The sequence below is a fragment of the Heterodontus francisci genome, chromosome 45 (assembly GCF_036365525.1).
Source record: "Heterodontus francisci isolate sHetFra1 chromosome 45, sHetFra1.hap1, whole genome shotgun sequence".
Lineage (NCBI taxonomy): Eukaryota > Metazoa > Chordata > Chondrichthyes > Heterodontiformes > Heterodontidae > Heterodontus > Heterodontus francisci.
This window is the reverse complement of record NC_090415.1, coordinates 15,184,854-15,209,511: the sequence shown is the minus strand read 5'-3', so window position 1 is coordinate 15,209,511 and position 24,658 is coordinate 15,184,854. Positions and strand designations below refer to the sequence as shown.

The 24,658-nt window shown below is 41.9% G+C and overlaps 2 protein-coding genes across 14 annotated transcripts in view; one reads left to right on the top strand and one right to left on the bottom strand.

Annotated features, from left to right (window-relative positions):
- LOC137356222 (Fc receptor-like protein 3) overlaps positions 1-23,292 on the top strand; it is a 52,971-nt gene extending 29,679 nt beyond the window's left edge. For 2 of the 7 annotated variants that reach the window (XM_068022086.1, XM_068022085.1), the window contains 9 exons: positions 4,206-4,493; positions 6,277-6,579; positions 9,217-9,318; positions 10,582-10,612; positions 14,131-14,222; positions 15,703-15,759; positions 16,956-17,021; positions 17,958-17,989; positions 20,270-23,292. In XM_068022086.1, coding sequence (XP_067878187.1) covers positions 4,206-4,493; positions 6,277-6,579; positions 9,217-9,318; positions 10,582-10,612; positions 14,131-14,222; positions 15,703-15,759; positions 16,956-17,021; positions 17,958-17,989; positions 20,270-20,437 — 1,139 coding nt within the window. In that variant the 3' untranslated portion in view covers positions 20,438-23,292. Of the gene's footprint in view, positions 1-4,205; positions 4,494-6,276; positions 6,580-9,216; positions 9,319-10,581; positions 10,613-14,130; positions 14,245-15,446; positions 15,760-16,955; positions 17,022-17,957; positions 17,990-20,269 lie in introns of those variants that run through there. The other 5 variants (XM_068022089.1, XM_068022087.1, XR_010971026.1 and 2 more) reach the window with 4 other exon arrangements.
- The window catches only part of LOC137356225 (uncharacterized), a 44,544-nt gene continuing 39,675 nt past the window's right edge, over positions 19,790-24,658 (bottom strand). For 6 of the 7 annotated variants that reach the window (XM_068022098.1, XM_068022096.1, XM_068022094.1 and 3 more), the window contains one exon: positions 20,053-23,959. In XM_068022098.1, the coding sequence (XP_067878199.1) occupies positions 23,881-23,959 (79 nt within the window). In that variant the 3' untranslated portion in view covers positions 20,053-23,880. The other variant, XM_068022095.1, reaches the window with a different exon arrangement.

Genomic DNA, 24,658 nt, shown 5'->3' with positions numbered 1-24,658 from the left:
AATGTTAGTGGGGGGTTGGATATAGACTCCCAAACTGGAGTGGTGATGTTGGAAATGGCAGTAAACAGGAAATTAGAGATGCATGCGATAAAGCAACATCTGTAATTATGGGTGAATTTAATCTGCATATAGATTGAGTGAACGAAATTTGTCACAATACCATAGAGGAGGAGATCTTGGAGTGTATACGGGATGGTTTTCTGGACCAAAACGTTGAGTAACCAACTGGAGAACAGGCCATCCTAGACCAGGTATCGTGTAATGAGAGAGGAAAAATTGACAATCTTATGGTGCGAGACCCCTTGGGGACGAGCGACCATAATATGATGGAATTCATCATCAAGATGGAGAGTGTCGTAGTTGATTCTGAGACAAGGGTTCTGAATCGCAGTAAAGGAAGCTACGAAGGTATAAGGCACGAGTCGACCATGACGGAATGGAAAACGTTACTTAAAGGGATGACGGTGAATAGGCAATGGCAATCATTTAAAGAGCGCATGGATGAACTGCAACAATTGTTTATCACTGTCTGGCACAAAAAGTAAAACGGGAAAGGTAGCCAGACCATGGCTAACAAGGGAAGTTAGAGATAGCATTAGATCCAAGGAAGAGGCATATAAATTTGCCAGGAATAACAACAGACCTGAACATTAGAAACAGTTTAGAGTTCAGCAAAGGAGGACCAAGGGATTGATTAAGAAAGGGGAAATAGAGTACGAGAGCAAGCTTGTGGGGGACGTAAAAATTAACTGTAAAAGTTTCTATAGATATGTGAACAGAAAAAGATCAGTGAAGACAAATGTGCTTACAGTCAGAAACAGGGGAATTTATTATGAGGAATAAAGAAATGGCTGACTATCACAAAGGAGGACACAAATATCATACCAGAAATGTTGGAGAACACAGGGCTTAGTGAGAGAGAGGAACTGAAAGAAATCAGTATTAGTAGAGAAATGGTGTTGGGTAAACCGATGGCATTGAAGGCTGATAAATCCCCAGGGCCTGATGGTATGCATCACAGAGTACTTAAGGAAGTGGCCCCAGAAATTGTGGATGCATTGGTGGTTATCTGTCATGATTCTATAGACCCTGGAACAGCTCCTACAGATCGGAGGGTAGATAATGTAACCCCACTATATAAAAATAATGAGGTAGAGAGAAAGCAGGGAATTATAGAACAGTAAGCTTGACGTGGGTAGTGGGGAAAATTCTGAAGTCCATTATCAAATATTTTACAGTAGAGCCCTTGTAGAACCGTGATAGAATCAGACAGAATCAGCAAGGACGAGCAAGGGGAAATCATGCTTGGCAAATCTACCAGAATTCTTCGAGGATGTAACAATAGTGTTTATGAAGGAGAACCAGTGGATGTGATCTATTTGGAATTTCAGAAGGCATTCGACAAAGTCCCACATAAGAGATTAGCATGTAAAATTATAGCACATGGGATTGGGCGTAGTGCATTGCATTGATAGAAAATTGGTTGGCGAACAGGAAACAAAGAGTAGGGATAAATGGGTCTTTTTCCGAATGGCAGGCAGTGATTAGTGGGGTACTGCAGGGATCGGTGCTAGGACCCCAGGTATTCGCAATATACATTAATGATTTAGATGAGGGAATTAAATGTAATATCTGCAAATTTGCAGATGACACGAAACTGGGTGGGAGGGTGAGTTGTGAAGAGGACGCAGAGAGGCTTCAGGGTGATTTGGACGAGTTGAGTGAGTGGGCTAATGCATGGCAGATGCACTATAATGTGGGTAAATGTGAGGTTATTCACTTTGGTACCAAAACAGGAAGGTAGATTATGATTTGAAGGCCTATAAACTGAGAGAGGAGACTATGCAGTGAGAGCTAGGTGTTCTCGGGCACCAGTCGCAGAAGGTAAGCATGGAGGTGCAACAGGCAGTCAAAAAGGCAAATGGTATATTGGCTTCATAGCGAAAGGATTCGAGTACAGAAGCAGGGATGCCTTACTGCAATTATACAGGGCCTTGGTGAGTGCACGCCTGGAATATTGTGTGCAGTTTTGGTCTCCTTATCTGAGGAAGGATGTTCTTGCTGTAGAGGGAGTGCAGCGAGGGTTTTCCAGTCTGATTCCTGGGATGGCGGGACTGACATATGAGGAGAGATTGAGTCGGTTATGATTATATTCACTGGAGTTCAGAAGAGTGAGTGGGGTTCTCATAGAAACCGATAAAGTTCTAACAGGACTTGACATGGTAGATGCAAGAAGGTTGTTACGATGGTGGAGGAGTCCAGAACCAGGGGTAATAGTCTAACGATACGAACCTTTCAGGACTGAGATGAGGAGAAATTTCTTCACCCAGATAGCGGTGAGCCTGTGGAATTCGCTACCACAGAAAGCAGTTGAAGCCAAAACATTGATTGTTTTCAAGAAGGAGTTAGATATAGCTTTTGGGTCTAAAGGGATAAAAGGGTATGGGGCGAAAGCCAGAACAGGCTACTAAGTTGGATGATCAGCCATGATCATAATGAATGTTTTCTGAATGGAGGGATGTGACTAGTGGTGTTCCACAGGGATCAGTGCTGGGAACTTTGCTGTTTGTAGTATATATAAATGATTTGGAGGAAAATGTAGCTAGTCCGATTAGTAAGTTTGCGGATGACACAAGGGTTGGTGGAGTTGTGGATAATGATGAGGATTGTCAGAGGATACAGCAGGATATAGATCGGTTGGAGAATTGGGCAGAGAAATGACAGATGGAGTTTAATCCGGACAAATGTGAGGTAATGCATTTTGGAAGGTCTAATGCAGGTGGGAAGTATACAATAAATGGCAGAACCCTTAGGATTATTGACAGGCAGAGAGATCTGGGAGTACAGGTCCACAGGTCACTGAAAGTAGCAACGCAGGTGGATAAGGTAGACAAGAAGGCATACGCATGCTTGCCTTCATCGTTTGGGGCATAGAGTATAAAAATTGGCAAGTCATGTTGCAGCTGTACAGAACCTTAGTTAGGCCACACTTAGAATATTGCGTGAAATTCTGGTCGCCACACTACCAGAAGGACGTGGAGGCTTTGGAGAGGGTACAGAGGAGGTTTACCAGGATGTTGCCTGGTCTGGAGGGCATTAGCTATGAGGAGAGGTTGGAAAAATTCGGATTTTTTTCACTGGAACGACGGAGGTGGAGGGGTGACATGATAGAGGTTTACAAAGTTATGAGCGGCATGGACAGAGTGGATAGTCAGAAGCTTTTTCCCAGGATGGAAGAGTCAGTTACTAGGGGACATAGGCTTAAGGTGCGAGGGGCAAAGTTTGGAGGCGATGTGCGAGGCAAGTTTTTTACACAGAGGGTGGTGAGTGCCTGGAACTTGCTGCCAGGGGAGGTGGTGGAAACAGATACGATTGCGACGTTTATGAGACATCTTGACAAATATATGAAATGGAAGGGAATAGAGGGATATGGGCACCGGAAGTGCAGAAGGTGCTAGTTTCGGCAGGCATCAAGATCGGTGCAGGCTTGGAGGGCCGAATGGCCTGTTCCTGTGCTGACCTGTTCTTTGCTCTTTGTTCTTTGAATGGCGGAGCAGGCTCGAAGAACCAAATGGCCTACTCCTGCTCCTATTTTCTATGTTTCTATGTTTCGAGAATGGCGCCAAGGATGCATCATTTAATTAATCTGGATAGCCCAAAGCTACTGCAGATGGACTAGACATGTCGTGGAGTTTATTTTGCAGGATGAGTTTGAGGATTGAGAAAATAGAGTAAGGCAGTTTCCTTTGGTTTGTGATTCGTGAAGGAGGACTCATGACTATATAGTTATCACTAACACCGGGAAGATGATTAGAAAAGCAATGTTGTCATAGTTGAGTGTTGGAATATGGAATGACAAAGTGGGATTAGATGCCATTTTATTTGTGTACAGTGGTAAGCGTGTTGCAGGTGTAGTGCAAATTACGTCTCTTTGACTAGCAGAATCAGCAGGAATCAGAGGCATGCTGGAGACAGTTATTGTGGAGACCCGGATTGTATTAGGCATCATTATTGTTGCTGAATAAATTTTCCCTCAATTACTTCGAACTACTGTCGAATTATAAGAGGGGCACAAACTCTCATTATTTGAGTGGCAACCTTATTGATAACGAATTTTACTTTATAATGAAGTTCCCCTCTGACTTTGGAATTAAAACTACACATTCTACTAAAGCAATATACCTAACAAGCGGATATACTTGCAGAAATCGCAGTGTCAAAACCAGAGCTGGTAATCCGCCCTGGCAACAAGTTAATGGAAGGAAACAAAGCGTCGTTAATTTGTGCAGTGTCCACCGGTTCTACCCCGATTACCTATGTTTTCTACAATGTGTCAAATAAAGAACTCTATCGAGAGGAGTCCAACCTAACCAGAATTACTTACGAAATCGGTAAAATCAACAGAAGCTCCGAAGGAAATTATAGTTGTAGTGCAGCAAATGAGGCGACGGAACCTCCTCGACACAGCGAATTTGTTGCAGTTTCAATGATAGGTGAGTGACCATAAGAAACTCTGGCAGAACTAAGCAAGTGACTCAAAGACAGATTAGCGTGGGAACTATTGCTGTAGGCTCGGAAGCTGGAGAATCTTCCTCACAGCCAGTTGTTTGAAGGGAGGCACGATGCTATTTAGGTTAAATAGGTCAATTTAAACAGCGAACTAGGAATGTCATATGCTCACATTAAGTGTTAGTTCTATCAATTGCAACAGTTATTTGTAGGTCCAATGAAGTCTATCTTGAATGAAGTGACTGGCAGAGGGAACTTATAGGATAGATGAATGCTTCAAGCATTCACCCTATTGGAAATGATAATGAGCTATACATTTTAGAACAACATCTCTCGACAGTTGTTATGGATTTATTTCAGATCATTTGGACAATATAAGTTGTAACCTGGAAGATTGGAAGCAGCAGAAACATAACTTTTCAGTCCCGAGTTAGACACCGTTCTGAAGGTGGCCGAAGGTGAATCAAACTTTATTTTGAGTTGCCCGCCCATTATGATACCCATCCAATGTTGCCTTCTATTATGCTTAATGGGAATGGAAATCTACTACTGTGTACATTCGATGGCAAATTCGACATCATGCATATCCCACCATCTTGCAATATTCAAATTCCACCTGAGATGTTTATTATGACACTCACCCTGAGTTGTACTGTTGGCTCATTTTCACTATGAGTGACATTGAGGTCGGTGATGAAGGAATGCGAGATATGACCTTCAGCGCATTAGCAATCCTATCACGAAAAAGAAAACATCAATCATCTTGTATGATCACAGTGGCACAGTGTTTAGCACCGCAGCCTCGTAGCTCTGGCAACGTGGGTTAAGTTTTGGGTACTAGCTGTGTGGAGTTTGTACGTTCTCTCTGTCACCACGTGGGTTGCCGCTGGGTGCTCTGGTTTCCTCCCACAGCTGAAGACTTGCAGGTTGATAGGTAAATTGCCATTAGTGTAGCTCGGTGGTAGGGGTAATGTAGGAGTTGTATGAATGGGTGGCTGTTGGTCAGCACAGATCTGGTGGGCCGAAGGGCCTATTTCAGTGCTGTATCTCGAAATATACAAAAAATAATTACACTGGTGCTGTCTCATCCGCTTGCGTTAGTCCCTGCTTGAAATACAGTGCTGTTGAAGACGTATATATTTGGAGTAAAACATGCTATTTGGATTAGTTTGCAGAAAGATTAGTTAAATTTGTGTTCACTTTCTGTGCCATAAACATTCTATGATTCTATAGTTCAAGGAGAATTCTGAAATATGTGCTTTAGTCAACAAATTTAAAGTTTTCAGTGATATTGGGTGGCACAGTGGCGCAGTGGTTAGCACCGCAGCCTTACAGCTCCAGGGACCCGGGTTCAATTCTGGGTACTGCCTGTGTGGAGTTTGCAAGTTCTCCCTATGTCTGCGTGGGTTTTCTCTGGGTGCTCCGGTTTCCTCCCACAAGCCAAAAGACTTGCAGGGTGGTAGGTAAATTGGCCATTATAAATTGTCACTAGTATAGGTAGGTGGTAGGGAAATATAGGGACAGGTGGGGATGTGGTAGGAATATGGGATTAGTGTAGGATTAGTATAAATGGGTGGTTGATGGTCGGCACCGACTCGGTGGGCCGAAGGGCCTGTTTCAGTGCTGTATCTCTAATCTAAAAAATGTTGTACCAATATGACCTATTTACCTGATTTAGTCTAAGTTAGTATGCAAACAGGGTTACAATTTGGAACGGTAACAATGAACTAATCCGCTAATCATTTAACCTTATCTGCTTCCTTCTAGCTCCTGTCGCTGGTGCGCTTCTGACTTGCAATACCAACAAAACTGTGATTTCACCCAGGGACCGTCTCGTTTTTCATTGTCAGTTCAAGGCAGGCACAGCAGTGCATTTCGACTGGTACCTGAACAATCAACCATTAGAAAGCACCAGCGATTCTTATCAGATAAACTGGGACCGGAGTGAGCTTATTATTAATTCATTCCAGAGAGGCCATGGCGGACGATATCACTGTGTAGCGATCAACAGTGGGATCAATGAAAGAAGATTTAATGCAACTAGCAATTATATCGACATCACAGCAGCTGGTAACAGATTCATAATATCTGACCTGTTTTTATGAATTAACTTTCTTTCAGAAAATCAAAGGGTGCATTGAATTTGCGTGATATATACCTCATTAAAAAAACAAATCTCTGCTCCGGTTAAATTTCTGGTAAGGATTTGAACTTAATAAGGTGGGAAATGTTTCTGAAATGGTATAGTCGCATGTCCATGGGTGCTTCAGCACTTAAAACAGGCACAGATCTATGGAGATAAAGAGAGAGAGAGTTTGGAAGCAAATGGAAAAGTTATACCTGCAAATATGGGTCTGCTGAAGGTCATTGACGTGGGAATGGAATTAAAGGAGTGGTTCGGTAGAATGCAAGAAAAGCACTTTCAATAATGGTATGAAGAATACAGCAGTTAAGCCCAATAGGTCACAATCCATTTGCAGAAGGGGGTAAAGACAAAAATAAGGTTGGATGAGATTCGTCAGTAATATGAGTAATTGACGATCACAAATTTCAATTTAATACATGAGCGAACAAAAAAGATAGCTGGACACAATGAGGAGTTGCATTTTTTGTGATATAGTGAAATTCGGATTGGTTAGAGTGTTGCATGGCGGAGTTTGGAGCCCAGAGAAGAAGGCATTGTCATAACTGAGTGACCTCTTTTCTATAGTGCTTTGTTATAACTGGGTGTCCTCAAATTTATGGCTCAGTTAAAATCAACGACATTGGTGTGGAACATTTAGGAACATAGGAAGGTAGTTCATTCAGTCCATCGACCCTTCCCAACATTCCATACGATCTTCGCTGATCTTTCACTTCAATATATTTTTCCCGCACGATCCTCATATCCCTTTATGTGATTTGCATTTGGAAATCTGTCAATCCTGCTTTAAACATCCTCAATGCAGAGCTTCCACAACCCTCTGGGGTAGACTTCCAAACATTCACAACCCTCTGAGAAATGAGTGACATTTCTCCTCATCTCTCCTCATTTCTGTCCTAAGTGGCTTCCCCGTATTTTGAAATTGTGTCCCCTGGTTCTAGACTCCTCAACTAGGGGAAACATCTGCATCTAACCTGTCTATCCCTTTTAATGTTTTGTCAGTTTCAATGAGATCACCTCTTATTCTTCAAAACTCTGCAGAATACACGCTAGGTTCCCCAATCTCTTTTCATAGGACAATCCTGCCATCCCGGAAACAAGTCTGGTGAACGTTCACGCTAGGATAGACTGTGTATGGGCGCAGATTGCCTTCGCTAAAGGGCATTATCCAGCAAACTGAGTGTCTTGGAAAATCCAATAGTTTCATGGTAGCTATCACTCAGTCTAGCTCTTAACGCCAGATTTATTAATTAGTTGAATATTGCTGAAATCGGAGACATTTTCTGGCACGAATCAGCACAATTCGAAAGAATACCAATGTAAGGGAAAGCAACAAATTTATACTGTATGAGAAAGGCGTGCTTATTTGTTTTGCAGGCGGATTCTGACTGGTCTGACTGGTAAAGGCGTTGCCATGGAGAATGCACCAGTTTATGGTGACTGACAGTTAACTGCCAAGCTTTGTCTGAGATTTAATCCAGACAGCTTGACTCTGATTGGTCAAGGCACTGCCCTGAGGAATGAACCAGCGAATGGCTGTCACTCATTTTGTTTAACTGAAACAGGCAGAATGTGTGTACATGCGCTTTCTGTCTGCAAAGACCAGGGCCCTGTGTATTAATATATGTAGCTTCCAGTGCGCGCAAATGTGCCACACTGCGAGCCTAATTGACAATCTTAAATTAGTTGTCAGCGTACTTTTTAGCACACTGAGTATTATTTAGTAAATGTTGTCCAATCGCAAAATCACATCTAATGTTGGACACTGTGTTTTGAATTTTGAAAACATGGGCTGGTTGCATGCGGTCGATACCTTGCCCATTGTGAACAGTGGAAGAGACATGCTGTTTGATACGAACCGTTAGTCTTTAGGACGTACGGCCTATATGCCTAACATCACACTGGCATTAAAATTCTTATACCACCTTACTCATTTGTGTGATAGGCTTGACGGCAGCATCCTGCTAGTGGCGAACACCACACGTGCTGCTACAGCATAGTAGCAGCGTGAAACAGGAAGCTTCACCCGTGGCTTTAATTTGAAATTCCTCAATTCTCCTCATGCAGCAATGAATGTGGTTGCATTCCTCACGAGAGTATTCTTTCGAATGGTCCTGATGAATTCAAGGTGAAAAGCGTTGACAAAATATCTCTGTTTTCAGCAATACTCGTCATGACAGCACCATATTGACTTGGAACTGTATCCTCCTTCCTTCACGGTCGCTGGGTCAAAAAGCTAGAATTCTCTCCCGAACTGCACTATCCATGAACCTACACCAGATGGACCATCGTGGTTCAAAAAGATGGCTCACCACCACCTTCTCAAGTGCAACTTGGGTTGGGAAATAAATGCTGGCCTTGTGAGCAGTGCTCAGCTCCCATGAAAAATTATAATAAAAACGATCTGAGAACTGACAAATTCATGGATCAATGTTTCGGAGTAAAGGGACTGAATTGGTCAGATATTCAAAATACAATATTAATTATGCATTTGGTGCAGGTTTGAATTTCTAATGCTTTCGACTGTGTTATGTTATTCATGTGTTACATTTATTTGGTTCCAGTACAGAGTCCCAGAACTGCGATCACAGCATCAGTCCTTTCACTTCTTCTGATTGCCGCCCTGATTGCACTGTTTATATTCAAACAGCGGAACAAGACTCAAAGTGAGTAATGTCTTTCGGGCAGATAATTGGCTGTACATTTACATGACGGGGATTCAATCCCATTCATATTCACTTACAACATTTCACATGTTACAGTGTGATTTGAAATCGACATGCGTCATGCACGCCCCAAGAAGAAAAATGAATTATTTTCAATGATGTAGCCAGAACATATATAAATTAAGTTTTCACGGTTGAGACATTCTTTCCCCTGCTGCTACACTGACAAGGTTTGCATCATTACGAAGGCCTAACAATAACTGATACATGCTTAATACGAGAAGGGCGCGGATTTGGAATGCCTGTGAATATCTTAAATGTCTCATGGTATTCTTTGTGGCGCAGTGTTGTTTTACTGGGCCGGAGAGTTAAAATTATCGGCGAAGCTAGCAGCGATTATCATTCTGAACATTTAAATTGGGCAATCTAGAAAACGTACGTGCACAGTTAAAAAACATGCATCAGGATGTTGTTTTCTAAGATGCCCTGCTCCTCCAGATGCTGTGCAATAATGACTACTCACCAAGAGTCTCACCAGTGAAATGCATAAAATGGAGTGCATTTGCTGCAATTACCCTTCTCTCTGTCCATGTGCCTATGTATATATGGCGGTTTCACCGCAGTATAAGTACCTTTATTCTCGGCAAGGTAATTTTTCAATAGTGCCAAGCAACTGCTCTGTCAATCAAAACGAACTTTTAGAAGTGTGCATTCTCATTCCTTTAGCTATTGATTTCGGTTAGAAATTGAAAACGCATTTTTAAAAAGTGTTTTCTGACTTTTTATTTGTGCCTCGTTTATCGCTCTCGCTCTATCGCTCTTAATCTATGTTTTATTTCCTTCTCTTTATTCCACCTTATGCACTTTATCTAACATTCAATTAAACTGACAATTGTTGCTAATTACCAGTACTTCAACCAGATTGGATCATGAGAAACACAGTGTTTGCCCTGTCCGCACATTCCTCAGACGCCTTGCAGTGTGGGCTTTTTTCGATAGTTGGTTAACAGGAACGGCAAGTGCAAAAAGCCAACATGAAGTCTCTGGGATAGTGCAATATTTACAATCCGTGAGTGCCTTTCGCCTGCTGCTGACCACAAAATCCAGCATATACGTTAATGCATGATTGTATGTGTTTATAATTAAGATCAATGAAAATGGTTGCAGTTTGGAGATCACTTAATTAAACCCAAGCCACATGTAGACAGTTACTATATTTATTTATTAATTTACTGAAGTATCTATCTTGCTTATGCTATACAGTGAATGCTTCAAGTGTTTCACAGTCGCAGGGGTAAGTCAACAAAATCTTCATATCAGTAATTAATAACTATTTTCATGAATATACCGAAGTGGTGAAGGTCGTTTCGGGCGCGAATGCAAATCCACTGTCTGATATAGCTTAGCTTGACATTCTAACAGATTTTAAGAACGGACATAATCTTTGATTTTAGCTTCTGCTATTTAATTTATCAAACGTCCAGTCAGCCCACCATTAGTACTGGGGAAATGATGGGAAATTGCTGTCATGGAAAAATATTAACTTGCATTTGCAAAGACATGGGTTAATCAAGTAGCGTAAGCATTGATTTGATAAAATCATATCGCCACAGATTAACGTGTTTACATTTTTGATGAGGTAACAGAGAAGGTTGATCTAGGTTGTGGAATAGATGTTCAAGAGACGGATTTTCGCAAGGCATTCAATAACGTGCCATGCAGGAGGTGTGTTAAGAAGGTGGAAAAACCGTGGAATTACAGAGAGGGTAGCGAGATGGATATGGAATTGGCTCAATGACAGAAAACAGTGAGTGGCGGTAGATGGATGTTTTCAGACTTGGAAGCAGCTTGCCGTAGTTTTCCACAAAGATCAGTTTCGTTTCCATTACTCTTTTTAATTATATAAACACAGTAGAATAAGATGTTGGGAACATTTTAAAGTTTACAGCTGATACAAAAATGGCAACGTGATGAATTGTGATGAGAATAGTTGTCGATTTCAGAATGATACAGACAGGAAGATTAAATGTATAGAAGCAGGTAGATGGAGTTTAATGCAAAGATTGTGTGCAGTGGTGCACTTTGGGAGAACTAAAACGGAAACAATATAAATGAATAGCAAAATTTTGAAAAGTGTAAATGTGCAGGAAGACCTTGGTGTCCACGCACATAAATTCTTAAATATGACGGGGAAAGTTGATAAGGTGATGGGAATCATATGGATTACTTAAGTTTAAAAGCACAGTTAAACAATATGAAATTCAAAAGAACATACTACAATGTTACAAGTCACAAGTTAGACCTCAGCTGATGTATTATGGATACATCCGGGCACGACAGGTCAGGAATGATGAACAGGCCTCAGAAAAGCTACAAAATGAGCGTTACCAGGATGCTATCAGGAATGATGGAGCTCCCGAATCAGGAGAGGTGGGAAACATTAGGGCTTTTCTCTTTGGAACAAGTTATAGAGTCATAGAGTTATACAGCACAGAAACAGGTCCCTCGGCCCATCGTGCCTGTGCAGGCCAGCGAGAACCTACCTATTTTAATCCCATTTTCCAGCACTTGGCCCGTAGCCTTGTATGCTATGGCTTTTCAAGTGCTTATCTAAATGCTTCATAAATGTTGTGATGGTTCCTGTCTCTACCACCCCTTCAGGCAGTGTGTTCAGATTCCAACCACCCCCTGAAAAAACAATTTCCTCAAATCCCCTCTAGACCTCCTGTCCCTTACCTTAAATCTATGCCTCCTGGTTATTGATACCTCCACTAAGGGAAAAGTTTCTTTCTATCTACCCTATCAATGCCCCTCATAATTTTGTAAACCTCAATCAGGTCCCCCCTCAGCCTTCTCTGCTCCAAGGTGAAAACCCTAGCCTATCCAGTCTCTCCTCATAGCTGAAATGCTCCAGCCCAGGCAACATCTGGTGAATCTCCTCTGCACCCTCTCCAGTGCAATCACATATTTCTTGTAGTTGGGTGACCAGAACTGTTCACAGTACTCCAGTTGTGGCTTAATACAGCGTTTTATACTGCTCCATCATAAACTCCCTGCTCTTATATATTATGCCTCAGCTAATAAAGGCATGCATCCCATGCGTCTTCCTAACCACCTTAGCTACCTGTGCTGCTGACTTCAGTGATCTACGGACAAGTACACCAAGGTCTTTCTGACTCTCTCTATTTCCTAGGGTCCTACAATCCACTGTGTATTCCCTTGCCTTGTTAGTCCTCCCAAAATGCATCACCTCACACTTCTAAGTTCAAATTCCATTTGCCACTGCTCCGGCCATCTTACCAGCCCATTTATATCGTCCTGTAATCTAAGACTTTCCTCACCTGCAATTTCCTTGTCATCTACGAACGTTCTGATCATATCTCCTATATGCACGTCTAAATCACTAATATACAATACAAGCCGTAAGGGTTCCAGAACCGATCCCTGCGGTACACCACTGGTCACAGGCTTCCACTTACAAAAAAACGACCCTCGACCATCACCCTCTGACTTCTGATACTACACCAATTTTGGATCCAATTTTTCAAATTGCCCTGGATCCCATGGTCGCTTACCTTCTTAACCAATCTCCCATGAAATGTAAAGATATGTCGTCATAGAGGGTTTCAAGACGATGGGATGTGTGATAAGTTCGATAGAGAAGAAACTACACCTTCTGGCAAGTGGTCAATTATCGAAGTTATAGTTTTAAAATCCTTGGAACAAGACCTTGAGGGGAGATGTGAAGATATTCTTCACTCACAGAGTAATTGGGGTATGTAACGGTCTAGCTTCAAAGTTGGAGGAAGCTGATTACATAAATAATTGTCAAAGGGAGCTGGGCAGGTATTTTAGAATTATGAACATGCCATTCTTTACTTTCTATTTTTGTTCGGGGGTTGTGAGCGTCACTGGCTATGGCAGCATTTATTGCCCACCTCTAATTGCCCTAGAGAAAGTATTGGTTTGATACCTTCTTGGCCCGCTGCAGTCCTTGGGGTGTCGATACACCAACAGTGCTGTTAGGAAAGGAGTTCCAAGATTTTAACCAACGACAGTGAAGGAACGGTGACATATTTCCAAGTCAGGATGGAATGTGACTTGGAGGGGAACCTGCAGGTAGTCGCGTTCCCATACATCTGCTGCCCTTGTCCTTCTAGGTGGTAGAGGTCACGGGTTTGGGCGGTACTGTTGAAGCAGCCTAGTGGCGTTGCTGCAGTGCATCTTGTAGCTGGTACACACTGCTGCCTCTGTGCGTCGGTGGTGGAGGGCAAGTGGGCTGCTTTGTCCACGATGGTGTCGAGATTCTTGTGTGTTCTTGCAGCTGTGCCCATCCAGGCCAGTGACGATTATTCCTTCACACTCCTGACTTATTCCTTGTAGGTGATGTAGAGGCTTTGAGGAATCAGGAGGTGAGTTAGTTGTTGCTGAATTCCCAGCCTCTGACCTACTTTTGTAGTCACAACCTTTACATGGCTGGTCCAGTTCAGTTTCCGGTTAGTGATGACCTCCAGGATGTTTATAGTGAGGGATCTTACGATGGTAATGTCATTGAAAGTCAAGGGAGATGGTTAGATTTTTCCTAATTTGATGTATTTATCGCCACTTATCAGCACAAGCCTTTAAATTCCTTAATAGTTAATTCCGAGGTGAACAGCATAGTTGGTGTGCCAAGTACGATTATTCTTTCAAATACTTCTGAGTTATGAAGGCTTTCTTGCAATTGCAATGGTTCTATTTCATTTTGTTGAAAGTGGGATCTTAGTTTTCAATGTATTATTCAATAATATCCGGAAACATTTTTGTACAAAGTGGGACAACTGGAAATACATCTCAACTCGTGAGTGAAGAACCATCGGGAAGCCCATTTCAGTATGCAGTTGTAGGAGCAGCCCAAAATAACGGTAAGAAAGAACTGATCCATGTGGTTAAAAGGAAATCATAGATTATTTACGGTAATATTGTCGAGGACATTTTTCATTTGTCCCACGAGAACGTCAATGGACGTTCAGTGAAACTTGCAGAGAACAGCTGTTTATGAGTAGTTGGATTCGATGCCCCAATGACATAAATTACACGTGACATGGTGGAATAGCAGTGTCATTGTAATGTCAATTCAGAAGTCCAGGCTAATGTCCCGGGGATATGGGTTTGCATCCAGAGGCGATGGTGGTGTAATCATGTCACTCGGCTAGTAATCCAGATCCCATGCTAAAGCTGTGGGGACTGGGGTTCGAATCCCACAATAGCAGATGGTGAAATTTGATATCAGTTAATAAAACTGATTTTAATGATGAAACGCTTGCTGTCGAAGACCATATTCCCTTTCGGGAAGGAAATCACACACTTACCTGGTTTACATGTGACTGCAAACCCACAGAGGTGTGTTTGACTCTTAAAATGCCCACGGAAATAGCTTAACAAGCCACTCAGTTCAATGGCAATAAATGATATCATAGCCAGCGATGCCTGCATTGCACTAAATAAGAATAAAGAAAAAATAATCCCGCTACGGTAGCTGGTGGAATTTTAATTAACGCACTCTATTAGTTAAATTAAAAATATGGAATTTAATACTAATCACAGTAATGGTGCCACGAAACTATCATCAATTGTTGTAAAATAAATGTGGTTCGCTAATGTTCTTTCGGGGAAGAAATCTGCTGTCTCTAACTGGTGTGGCCTCCACATCCACAGTAATGTGCTTGACTCTTAACCACACTCTGAAATGGCCCAGCAAACCATTCATTTCAAGGGCAATTAGGACGGGCTACAAATGCTGCCCTTGCCAGCGAGGCACACATCCCACAAAAAATAATAATAAAGAAAGATAATTTGGTGAAATTGCCCGCAGCCAGCTACATATGTGCAGCATGCTCTTATATCTAAATGGCCCAGAAGTTAAACAACGCTTGAAGGTTAGCACGGTCCTTTAGTATTATGTTACTAGAACAAAGACATGATGTGCTGTGTAAAGTATGTGCATGTTCCATCAACAGTTTTTCCTTCCTGCGTTCTTTGCAGGGTTGCCTAATGCTCTGATATCAAGGGCAAAAGCTGTCACTTACTCTCTTAACATTTTGCAACATTTATTCTTTCAACTGCCTCACATTTTTCCTTCTCGTAAGGTGGCGATTCACGCATTAACAAGATAGAATGGTCTACGGTCGCCATCTGCATGCTATTCCAAAAGTATTAATCTAGGATCCGGGCAATCTGACAAAATGTACTTAATGGAGTTCAGGATTTTTCTCCTCCACATCATTGCAAATAAGCATTCAAAGCAAAAGATGCTGGATCTTTTTCTCTGGGTGCTAGAACAGGGGAAAGTGAAGTCAAGTGAGCTGCTCACGTAACTCCGTTTCTATTATATTTTCTGCCCAGCGTCTGGTTGTGATCAGCACACGTACTCGATAGTACAAGACCCAAAGTCTGCAGAAGGTAATGATTTGTTCTGTTCCTTAGCTGGAACTTTCTATATATCTAATAGCACTTGATAACTACTTCGAGGGTAGTGATTGCCTTGAAACTGTGGAAAGTTATATGAAAAGGGGTCTTACACGACGGGCGCATTAGACAACAGCCATCACCTTACCAGTAATTGTAAATGACATATGCTATTGTCATTTTGTAAGTTCCATCTTGTGGGCATGGTATACTTAGGACCTGCATGCAAGCATCCCTTTAATTGGGTTGTGGATGTCTACTGACTGGGTTATTGTCGTTGGCCTGCCAATAATGTTGCAACAAATACACAAAACACTAACAAATATAATATATAAGTCGATCAATGCAGCTGAAGGTATACAGTGGGTGTGTATGTATATTTAGCAAATGTTGTCCATTCTTAGACATTGCCATCAGCAATCTAGACGGGCAATTTTTTGATGTATAAATATCAGAAACATTTCTGTTTGGATCAGCTTTCCTTCCTTGGGAAAATACTTTTAAAAAAGCCAGAACTATATCCCTAATATTTTTATCTATCTGGAGGGTGATAGGAATAGCTTTCACACCTATGTTAGGTCGGAAAGGAAACAACCTGCTCACGAGAAAGCCATTTCGCGACCTCCAATCGCACTTTACAATAAATTCTTGCTTTGAAGTGAAAACATTGTTCTAATGCAGAAGTGGGTAATCATGGGGTTATTTTAAATTTGCTCAATGTAAATTATACGCTAATGAATAGGGCGCAGATTATGTCCTCTGTTATACATGTCACCCAATATTTGGCTCGACTACAACCAATGGAATTGGTATCGGTATCAGTATGTAATCGATGGCTGATCCTATTATAAACTGTTTGAATAATCGCCAAATACAAACTTCTATCCTTCCCATATTTGTTGTCTCCATATGCCCACTACATTGGAATTATGGCAATAATATCCTTCTTCCAGTTGGTTATCTCCATGTATTAGTTTAAATCAATCAGTCTGCCTATCAATATCTATGTATCTATGTATCTATCTATCTATGTATCTATCTATCTATCTATCTATCTATCTATCTATCTAACTCCCTTTCCCAATCTCCGTATCACTCTCGTCCTGTCATCAATCGATCTATCATCGATGCATTATGCATTTAATAACATTTCTTTATTGTTCATTTTATTCTCTTTTTGCTTCTTTCAGTTGATACCAAAAGAGCTACAAATTTGGATTATTCCGAGGTCACTATAAAAATGGCAAGCGGCACTGGTAAATTCTATCGATTTGTCACAAGGTTCTCTAAGGGAGATGATAATTATTACGTCTGAATTCAGCCATTAGTTTTGAAATGCGTCTGCTTAAAATAGTGTAAGCCATTTCAGGAACAGATGGTTAGAATGATCAATTCAGTCGTCCCACTAATACAGATGCAAAGTTACATTTGGTTGGGGTGGGGGTGCGGGGGTGGGGGGAGGGGTGTCCTTAGGAGGCAGGGGTGACCGGAAGAGCAATCCTGATTTGTGAGGCCAAAGGAATGTAAAATCAGGCGTGATGTGCAATGCATGTCTGACTCACTTCCGTCACATTTTTTTGCCATGCAATAAAAATTGAAATCAATCCGAGCATGCACAACAAGCTGTCTCCTTAAACAATAGCTTGCATTTTTAGTCTCCTTTAATGTAGAACCCGTGATGTAAGAAGCATTTTGGGTGAGGACAGAGCTGGGATAGTGGTGGAAGAACCTTTTCGCCTATAGGGAGATTAATGATTATGTCTATGATGTATGAAATGATAATGTTTTGTTGAAGAGCAATTGTTCAAAAATCTGAGGTTTTATATTGTGATGGAAAGATTCACTTAATGTGAATCTAACACAGATTTGCAAGATCACGTAACGTTGTAAAGCAGCAAATACTGTTCGGTATTTATGTTGCTTCATAAATTGGGAATTAAGCAAATGGACTTCGAATATTTAGGTATTTTTAAGCTGGTAGGTAATGGATGGGACCTGGTGGAACGCCAGATTTACCAGTCTTTAAACTTCAAAAGAGAGCAAAATCCAATGTGTATAAAGTGAAAATTGGACAAGAACCCATCCATCTCCGGGCACATTGGGTTAGACTGAAAATACCCCTGTTCAAACTTGATTGCTGTAAGTCTTCTCGACTTGTTACCACCTGCTAAACATTCCCTGTTTATTTATAGGTAACTGTGATGGCGCCTCAGGCCGGAAACGGGTAAGTTATCTGTTGAGGGGGAAGATTCTGCTGACAATTGTCACATCCAATGCAGGTAGATATTTAAAATGCTGCCGCAGAGTAAAACATTGAGCGTCAGGTTTGCCCAACCTTACCAAAATTAAAACCTTGGTGGATCTGTTAATCGAGCCGCATATATGCTGTCACCCATTATTCCACACCTGCGCAAAACAATTCAGCCCAGCCCATTATTTATTATTTCCTACCATTTGAGTAGATATTAACTTTGCTTCTTGGGTGGCAAAAGAGGCTTTGCAGATTTCTGACACATAATGCAAAATGTCGAATCTTCAGTTGCATTGATTGAATTCATATCAAATATTAGCAGTTCCAATTCATGCCATTTTCATGCCTGTGCAGCAAATTGTAAAAGCTACATCATTCCGTTTGCAAAGCTGTGCCTTAAATATTGGCTCTACCACACAAAATAGTTTACAGAACGATAAATATCAGTACAAAATCCATTACCCTAAGGATTATTGCAATCCTCTTTTGCTTACATTTCGTGGACGGTTTCTTCATTGTCGCTTGGTAGTCCAGAACTTGAGTATTGCTGAAAAAAAGAGACTAGCTGTCAAAGCTTTTTGTCAAGCACTCATCAGGAACAGCCGCGTGAGTGCTTTGTTTCAAAGTTGCACCAATTTCTACTGAATGAGAAAAAGGTGCCGATTGGTGGGCAAGTCGAATCTAATTGGTCGGGGCGTTGCCATGGAGAATGCACGAGGGAAAGATTGGCCCCCAGGCTTTTTTTTCATTCACAAAATGGCCTTAAGCCGCCACTTTATGACCTATAAAGTGCCCAGTCTACCTCAATTTACCGTGGAAGGTTAACTTATCTCAAAACGTTGCACAACACGTGAAGTTCACCGTTTCACACTACTACTATGGAATAGCAACACAGGTGGTTATTTTCCACTGACAAGATGCTGCTGTCATGCCTAATGATGTTCTGCCGATCACACATTTGAGTAATGTCGTATATGGATTTCAGTCCTGGTGTAATGCCAGTTCTGTAGGACATACATCCCAACAACTGATCGATCAAATCGAACAGCACATCCGTTCAACTTCAGGCTATAGGAGGTCTCCTGACCATTTTGAACAGCCCGTGCTTACGAAATTCAGAATATAATACCTGATGCTAGATATGATTCTGCAATTGGACAACACTTGCTGAACAATCCCGAGTGTGCTAAGAAGTACACTAACAACCAATTCATGTTTTATCAGTTGGGCTTGCATTGTCGCTCACTTACCCGTGCTAGAAACTACATATATTCATAATTAGGGACCTTTTCTCGACAGGCAAAACGAACGTGTACAGGATTTGTGCCATTTGTAATTAACCAAGAGCGTGGGGGACAATAGTTCCCGAGTGCATTCTCCATGGCAGCCCCTCAACAAATCAGTGCCGACTTGCCAACTGACCAGCACTCTTTCCTCATGTAGTATAAATTGTTGCCTGGTATGGAGGGCGCTAGCTATGAAGAGAGGTTGAGCAGATTAGGATTATTTTCATTAGAATGACGGAGGTTGAGGGGGGACCTGATTGAGGTGTACAAAATCATGAGAGGTATAGACAGGGTGGATAGCAAGAGGCTTTTTCCCAGAGTGGGGGTTTCAATTACTAGAGGACACGAGTTCAAAGTGAAAGGGGAAAAGTTTAGGGGGGATATGCGTGGAAAGTTCTTTACGCAGAGGGTGGTGGGCACCTGGAACGCATTGCCAGCGGAGGTGGTAGATGCGGGCACGATGGAGTCTTTTAAGATGTATCTAGACAGATACATGAATGGGCAGGAAGAAAAGAGATACAGAACCTTAGAAAATAGGCGACATGTTTAGAGAGAGGATCTGGATCGGCGCAGGCTTGGAGGGCCGAAGGGCCTGTTCCTGTGCTGTAATTTTCTTTGTTCTTTGTTCTTTGTTCTTTGTTCTTTCAAAAATGAGATTCTTGCATCTGTCCTGATTTTTGCCAGACGAAAGTCTTTGACAGCATATTTCTTCACCCTTCCTTCCTTCCAAACATTCTTTTCCTGTAAAAAATAAACTCGGAAGAATGAAATAATACGAGGAATAATTAACCTCCGCCAGTTAATTATGGGTGATACTGACCACAATGTGAATCCGGTGATATCGAATTGGCCGCACGTTATAAACCTCTGCAGGCTTTCTTTTCATTGAAAATTATCAATGACTGACTCTTATCAGTTTTGAGCGATTGCTGAAGATGGGTTTTACCTCTTTATTCTTTAATATCAGGATATCAAGAAGGGTCCCAACGACTACTGCGTCACATACGCCACAATTAATCATGGAAAAAGTGCAGCTAATCTGCAAGGAGATCACATGAAGGAAGAGGACGATTGTGACGCAAATGTCTATGAAAACCTTCCACGGGTTAAAGAAAAGCAGGAAGGAAAGGCATAAAAGCAAACAAACAAAAGAAAAGAACGAAGGAGACAACGTCAATCAACTTGGGTGCCAGCAAATTCCCTGACAGCTGAAGACATTTTATGAAATTGTTAGTTGCTGCCGATCTTCTGGGTGCGTATTTCAGGCCAACCAGCAATTCAATTTAAAATTCCCAGCTGATACGGTTTAGTCTCTCAGGGCCTCATACCTCACGCAACATCCTGTTGCATTCTTTGCAGTTCATGTTGTGATCTAATAAGTGACGTTTGTGCTGATATGTGCTGGGTAATTTCAACATGAAATAAGTTTTTTTTTTCTTAAATTCATTCTTGGGATGTGAGCATCGCTGGCAAGGCCAACATTTATTGCCCATCCCTAACTGCCCTTGAGAAGGTGGTAGTAAGCCAGTTTATTGAGCTGCTGCAGTCATTGCGCTGCACATGCGGGGAAGTAGTGCGTTGATTATGTCACTCGGTTAATAACCCAAGCACTTAGACCAATGCTTGAACAACGTAGGTTCAAATCCCATCACGGCAGTTAACAAAAGTTGAATTTAATTAATAAATGTGTGATTAAAAGCTCACCTTACGGTGACAATGAAACCATTCTTGATTGTTATAAAAGCCTATCTAGTTCAATAATGTTTCTCAAGGAAGGGAATATGCCGTCAGTAACTGCATATAACTCCATACCCACAGCAATGTGTAGCTGTCTCTTAGCCAGCCACTCTCTGAAAAAGCAACCCATTCACTTTTCAAGGGCACTTAGGAATGTACAACAAATGCTTGCCTTGCCAGCAATGTCTGCATCCCATGAAAAAAAAGAGAATAAAAGAAAACATCCACCCACATGCTGGACCGTCTGTTCTTTTTCACATATATTAATGCCTTGGATGTGACTGTAAAGGGCATGATTAGAAAGTTTGCAGATGACACCAAAATTAGTGTATAGTGGACAGTGAAAAAGGCTGTCTAAGGTTACAACAGGATATAGATCAACTGGGAATTTGGGCAAGGGAGTGGCAGATGGAATTTAACGCAGAGAAGTTTGAAGTGATGCATTTTGGGAGCATGTTGAGCAGACAGACCTTGGGTTGTAAATACATAGTTCCCCGAAAGTGGCAACACAGGTAGACAGGATGGCGAAGAAGGCGTATGGCATTCAACGGCTGAGGCATTGTGTACAAGAGTTGGGACGTCATGTTACAGTTGTACATAACTTTTGTTAGGCCGCATTTGGAGTACCATGTGCAGTTATGGTCGCCGCACTACAGAAAAGATGTGATTCAGCTGCAGAGGGCGCAGAAAAGATTCACAAGGATGTTGCCTGGTTTGGAGGGCTTGAGTTATAAAGAGAGATTGGATAGGCTGGGTCTGCTTTCCCCAGAGTGAAGGAGGCTGAGTCGGGACATGATAGAGGTATATAAAATTATGAGAGACATAGATAGGGTAGATAGCCAGGGTCTGTTTCCCATGGTAGGGGTGATTAAAACTAGAGTGCATAGATTTAAGGTGAATGGGAGGAGGTCTAAAGGGGATCAAGGGGGTAAATTCTTCACGCAAAGATGAGTGGGTATCTGGAATGAGATGCCTGAGGAGGTGGTGGAGGCAGGAACAGTAGCAACATTTAGGAGTCATCTGGACAGGTACTTGAATGCGCAAGGCATAGAGGGATATGGAATTAATGCAGGCAGGTGGGATTAGTATAGATAGGCATTTTGGTCAGCATGGACGCGGTTGGACGAAGACCCTGTTTCTATGCTGTTCGACTCTATGAATCTATGACGTTATTTTTCTGTAGCGGTTTGATATAACTGAATTTCTTGCTACACCATTTCAGAAGTCGGTTAAGGGTCAAACACATTGCTGTGGAGTCATACATAGTCGAGACCGAGTAAGGACGGTCGATGTCCTCACCTGAACGGCATTAATGAACCAGGATCTTTTTAAAACAACAATCTCAGAACTTCGGTATCATTATTAATGAAACCAGCTTTGTTACTACTGATTTATTAATGGTAATTAAATTTGCCCAGCTGTAATGGCGAGATTTGAACTCATATTTGGAGAGCCGTTGGATGAGTGGTCGAGCAACATTACATATGTCCGAAATTCCCGTTGCATTCCGCATCACTTCACAGGCGAGCAGTGGTTCACCTGGAGAAATGGTGTAAAAGGCTAAAGAAGTGGGGAGAACTGAAGCACAGCTGCAAAATATTATGGTTGTATTCAGCTTTGGTGTACTGTAAAGCGACTGATAACAAATTCGATGCTTATATGCACCACACTCAATTGTTGTTTCCCTTCACCGTAAAGGGATACTAGGTGTAGTGATTATTAGGCGTCTTCATTGATAGCCATCATTTCACACCATCGCCCAAAGTTAAGATTAATCACATTTCCTCTGAGTGCACTAGTCCACTGTATCCAGAAAGTGAATTGTTCGATTTTCATTCTCACCATCTGAGGATTTAGCATTTCCTGGGCTAATCGCAGGGATGAAATTTACGCCTGTGGGATGATCCATCCCTTGCAAAATTCTCCAGATTTTCCTGACTTTCTTTTCTATGGAAGGAATATCAGACGGAGAATATTATTTTTCTGGTCCTGCCCGCCACACTCTCCTTCAGCTTTCTGGCATTAAAGGCCATCTATCGCCAAATATATCAGTGTTTGTTGCTTGCATTGACGCCCATATTGTGGTGATGGCTTGGCAGGAAAGTCATCTCAGGTGCTACTGCAAAATGAGCTGTATTGTAACTGTGTGTCATGCACATCGAACTGATCATTGGACACCGTGTAGAGCTGGCTGACAAGTCGAACTGTCCATTCTGTATGAAAATCCGAAACGAGTGTAGCCCATTATCTCATCGAAAGTATAAACATTTTGTAATGAGATGTTACCGCCTGTGCATCATCTTTGAACAACATGATCGTTTTGTCACTAAATATTACAGGTAATTGTAAAGGCACATTCTTGTCGTTCACAAGTGTAAGTCCATTCACATCGATTTCCATAAATCTCCCGCTGAGTTAAGGCTGAAGTACTCCATCTTCACTCTATTCCCAGGGATAGCCAGAGCCTTACCGTCGATGATTAACGGGTACCTGCCAAATGCTTAGTGCAGGCATAGAAGAGAACAAGGTGTTTCCAGAGTTTTTGCACTTCGTCGCATCAAATAAAAACAAAAATAAACATTCTTGGACACAATACAACAGCAATTATGACAGACCAGTCAGTAATAATAAACCATCACGGGTTGACACGTAATGGACTACTGCAGACTCTCTGCCTATTTTAGCATCTCATTTTCCATCCTCCAAAATAAAAAGCCCAGGATTTTCTTGGCCTTGTTCAAGCTTGAGTTGCCCCAAAACAGGAACTTATCATCCACAGTCATACCACGGTGCCATGTTGAAATTTGTCCTACCATACAGTTTTGGGGAGCGACCTTCAACTCACTGCAACCCATTTCTCAGGCGAAAGATCGATGATGGTCTTCTGCACTTCACGATGTTATCAATCCCTCCGCACTGGCTGTTGGTAGAATTTCAAATGCTATATTGTCATTTTCTGAATTTTAGTCATCTAAAGCACCCAGCCAATACAGTTTCCAGGCTCCTCGGTGATGAAACGCAGGGTTCTACATTACCAACTGGTACAGTTGGGTGGGGCTTGCAGCACATATGAGTATCTGATGGCCCCAGGCAGTAAACCACTGAGCAAATGATCCTTAACGAGACCAATTGTGACTGCTGAAAAAAGAAAGTTCATGATGTTTTTTTGTACACATCATTGTGTGCCACACAAAAACACATGACTCTCCTCCTGGGCCTCCAGAGAAAATCAGGCTTCTAGTGTGTTGTGTGTCAACTCCCAAGATAGCCTCTCAGTTCCTCCTGCAAGAAATGCCGGGGTGATCTGCTCAGCGTAGGAGCCGGGTGATATCCCCAGTCGCCCTGATCCTCGGTTTGCAGAATGGTGCTTAGCTCACACCTACAAACGGTGGCATTTTAATGAGCATCAAAATCCGTATTTCGCCTGGGCCCTAGGGCAGAATTTTGTACTCACATTTTAGGCATTAAGCATCGTAAACAGCTGAAAAACGGAATCTCACAAGAAGCATTTTACAGCCTTCTAGACACAACTTTGGTTCAGCAATTTCAAATTGTAACTAGTGCCCCTTTTTATTGGAAACACACTTTTGTGTAAGAATTCTGCTATTCCCACTTCCAT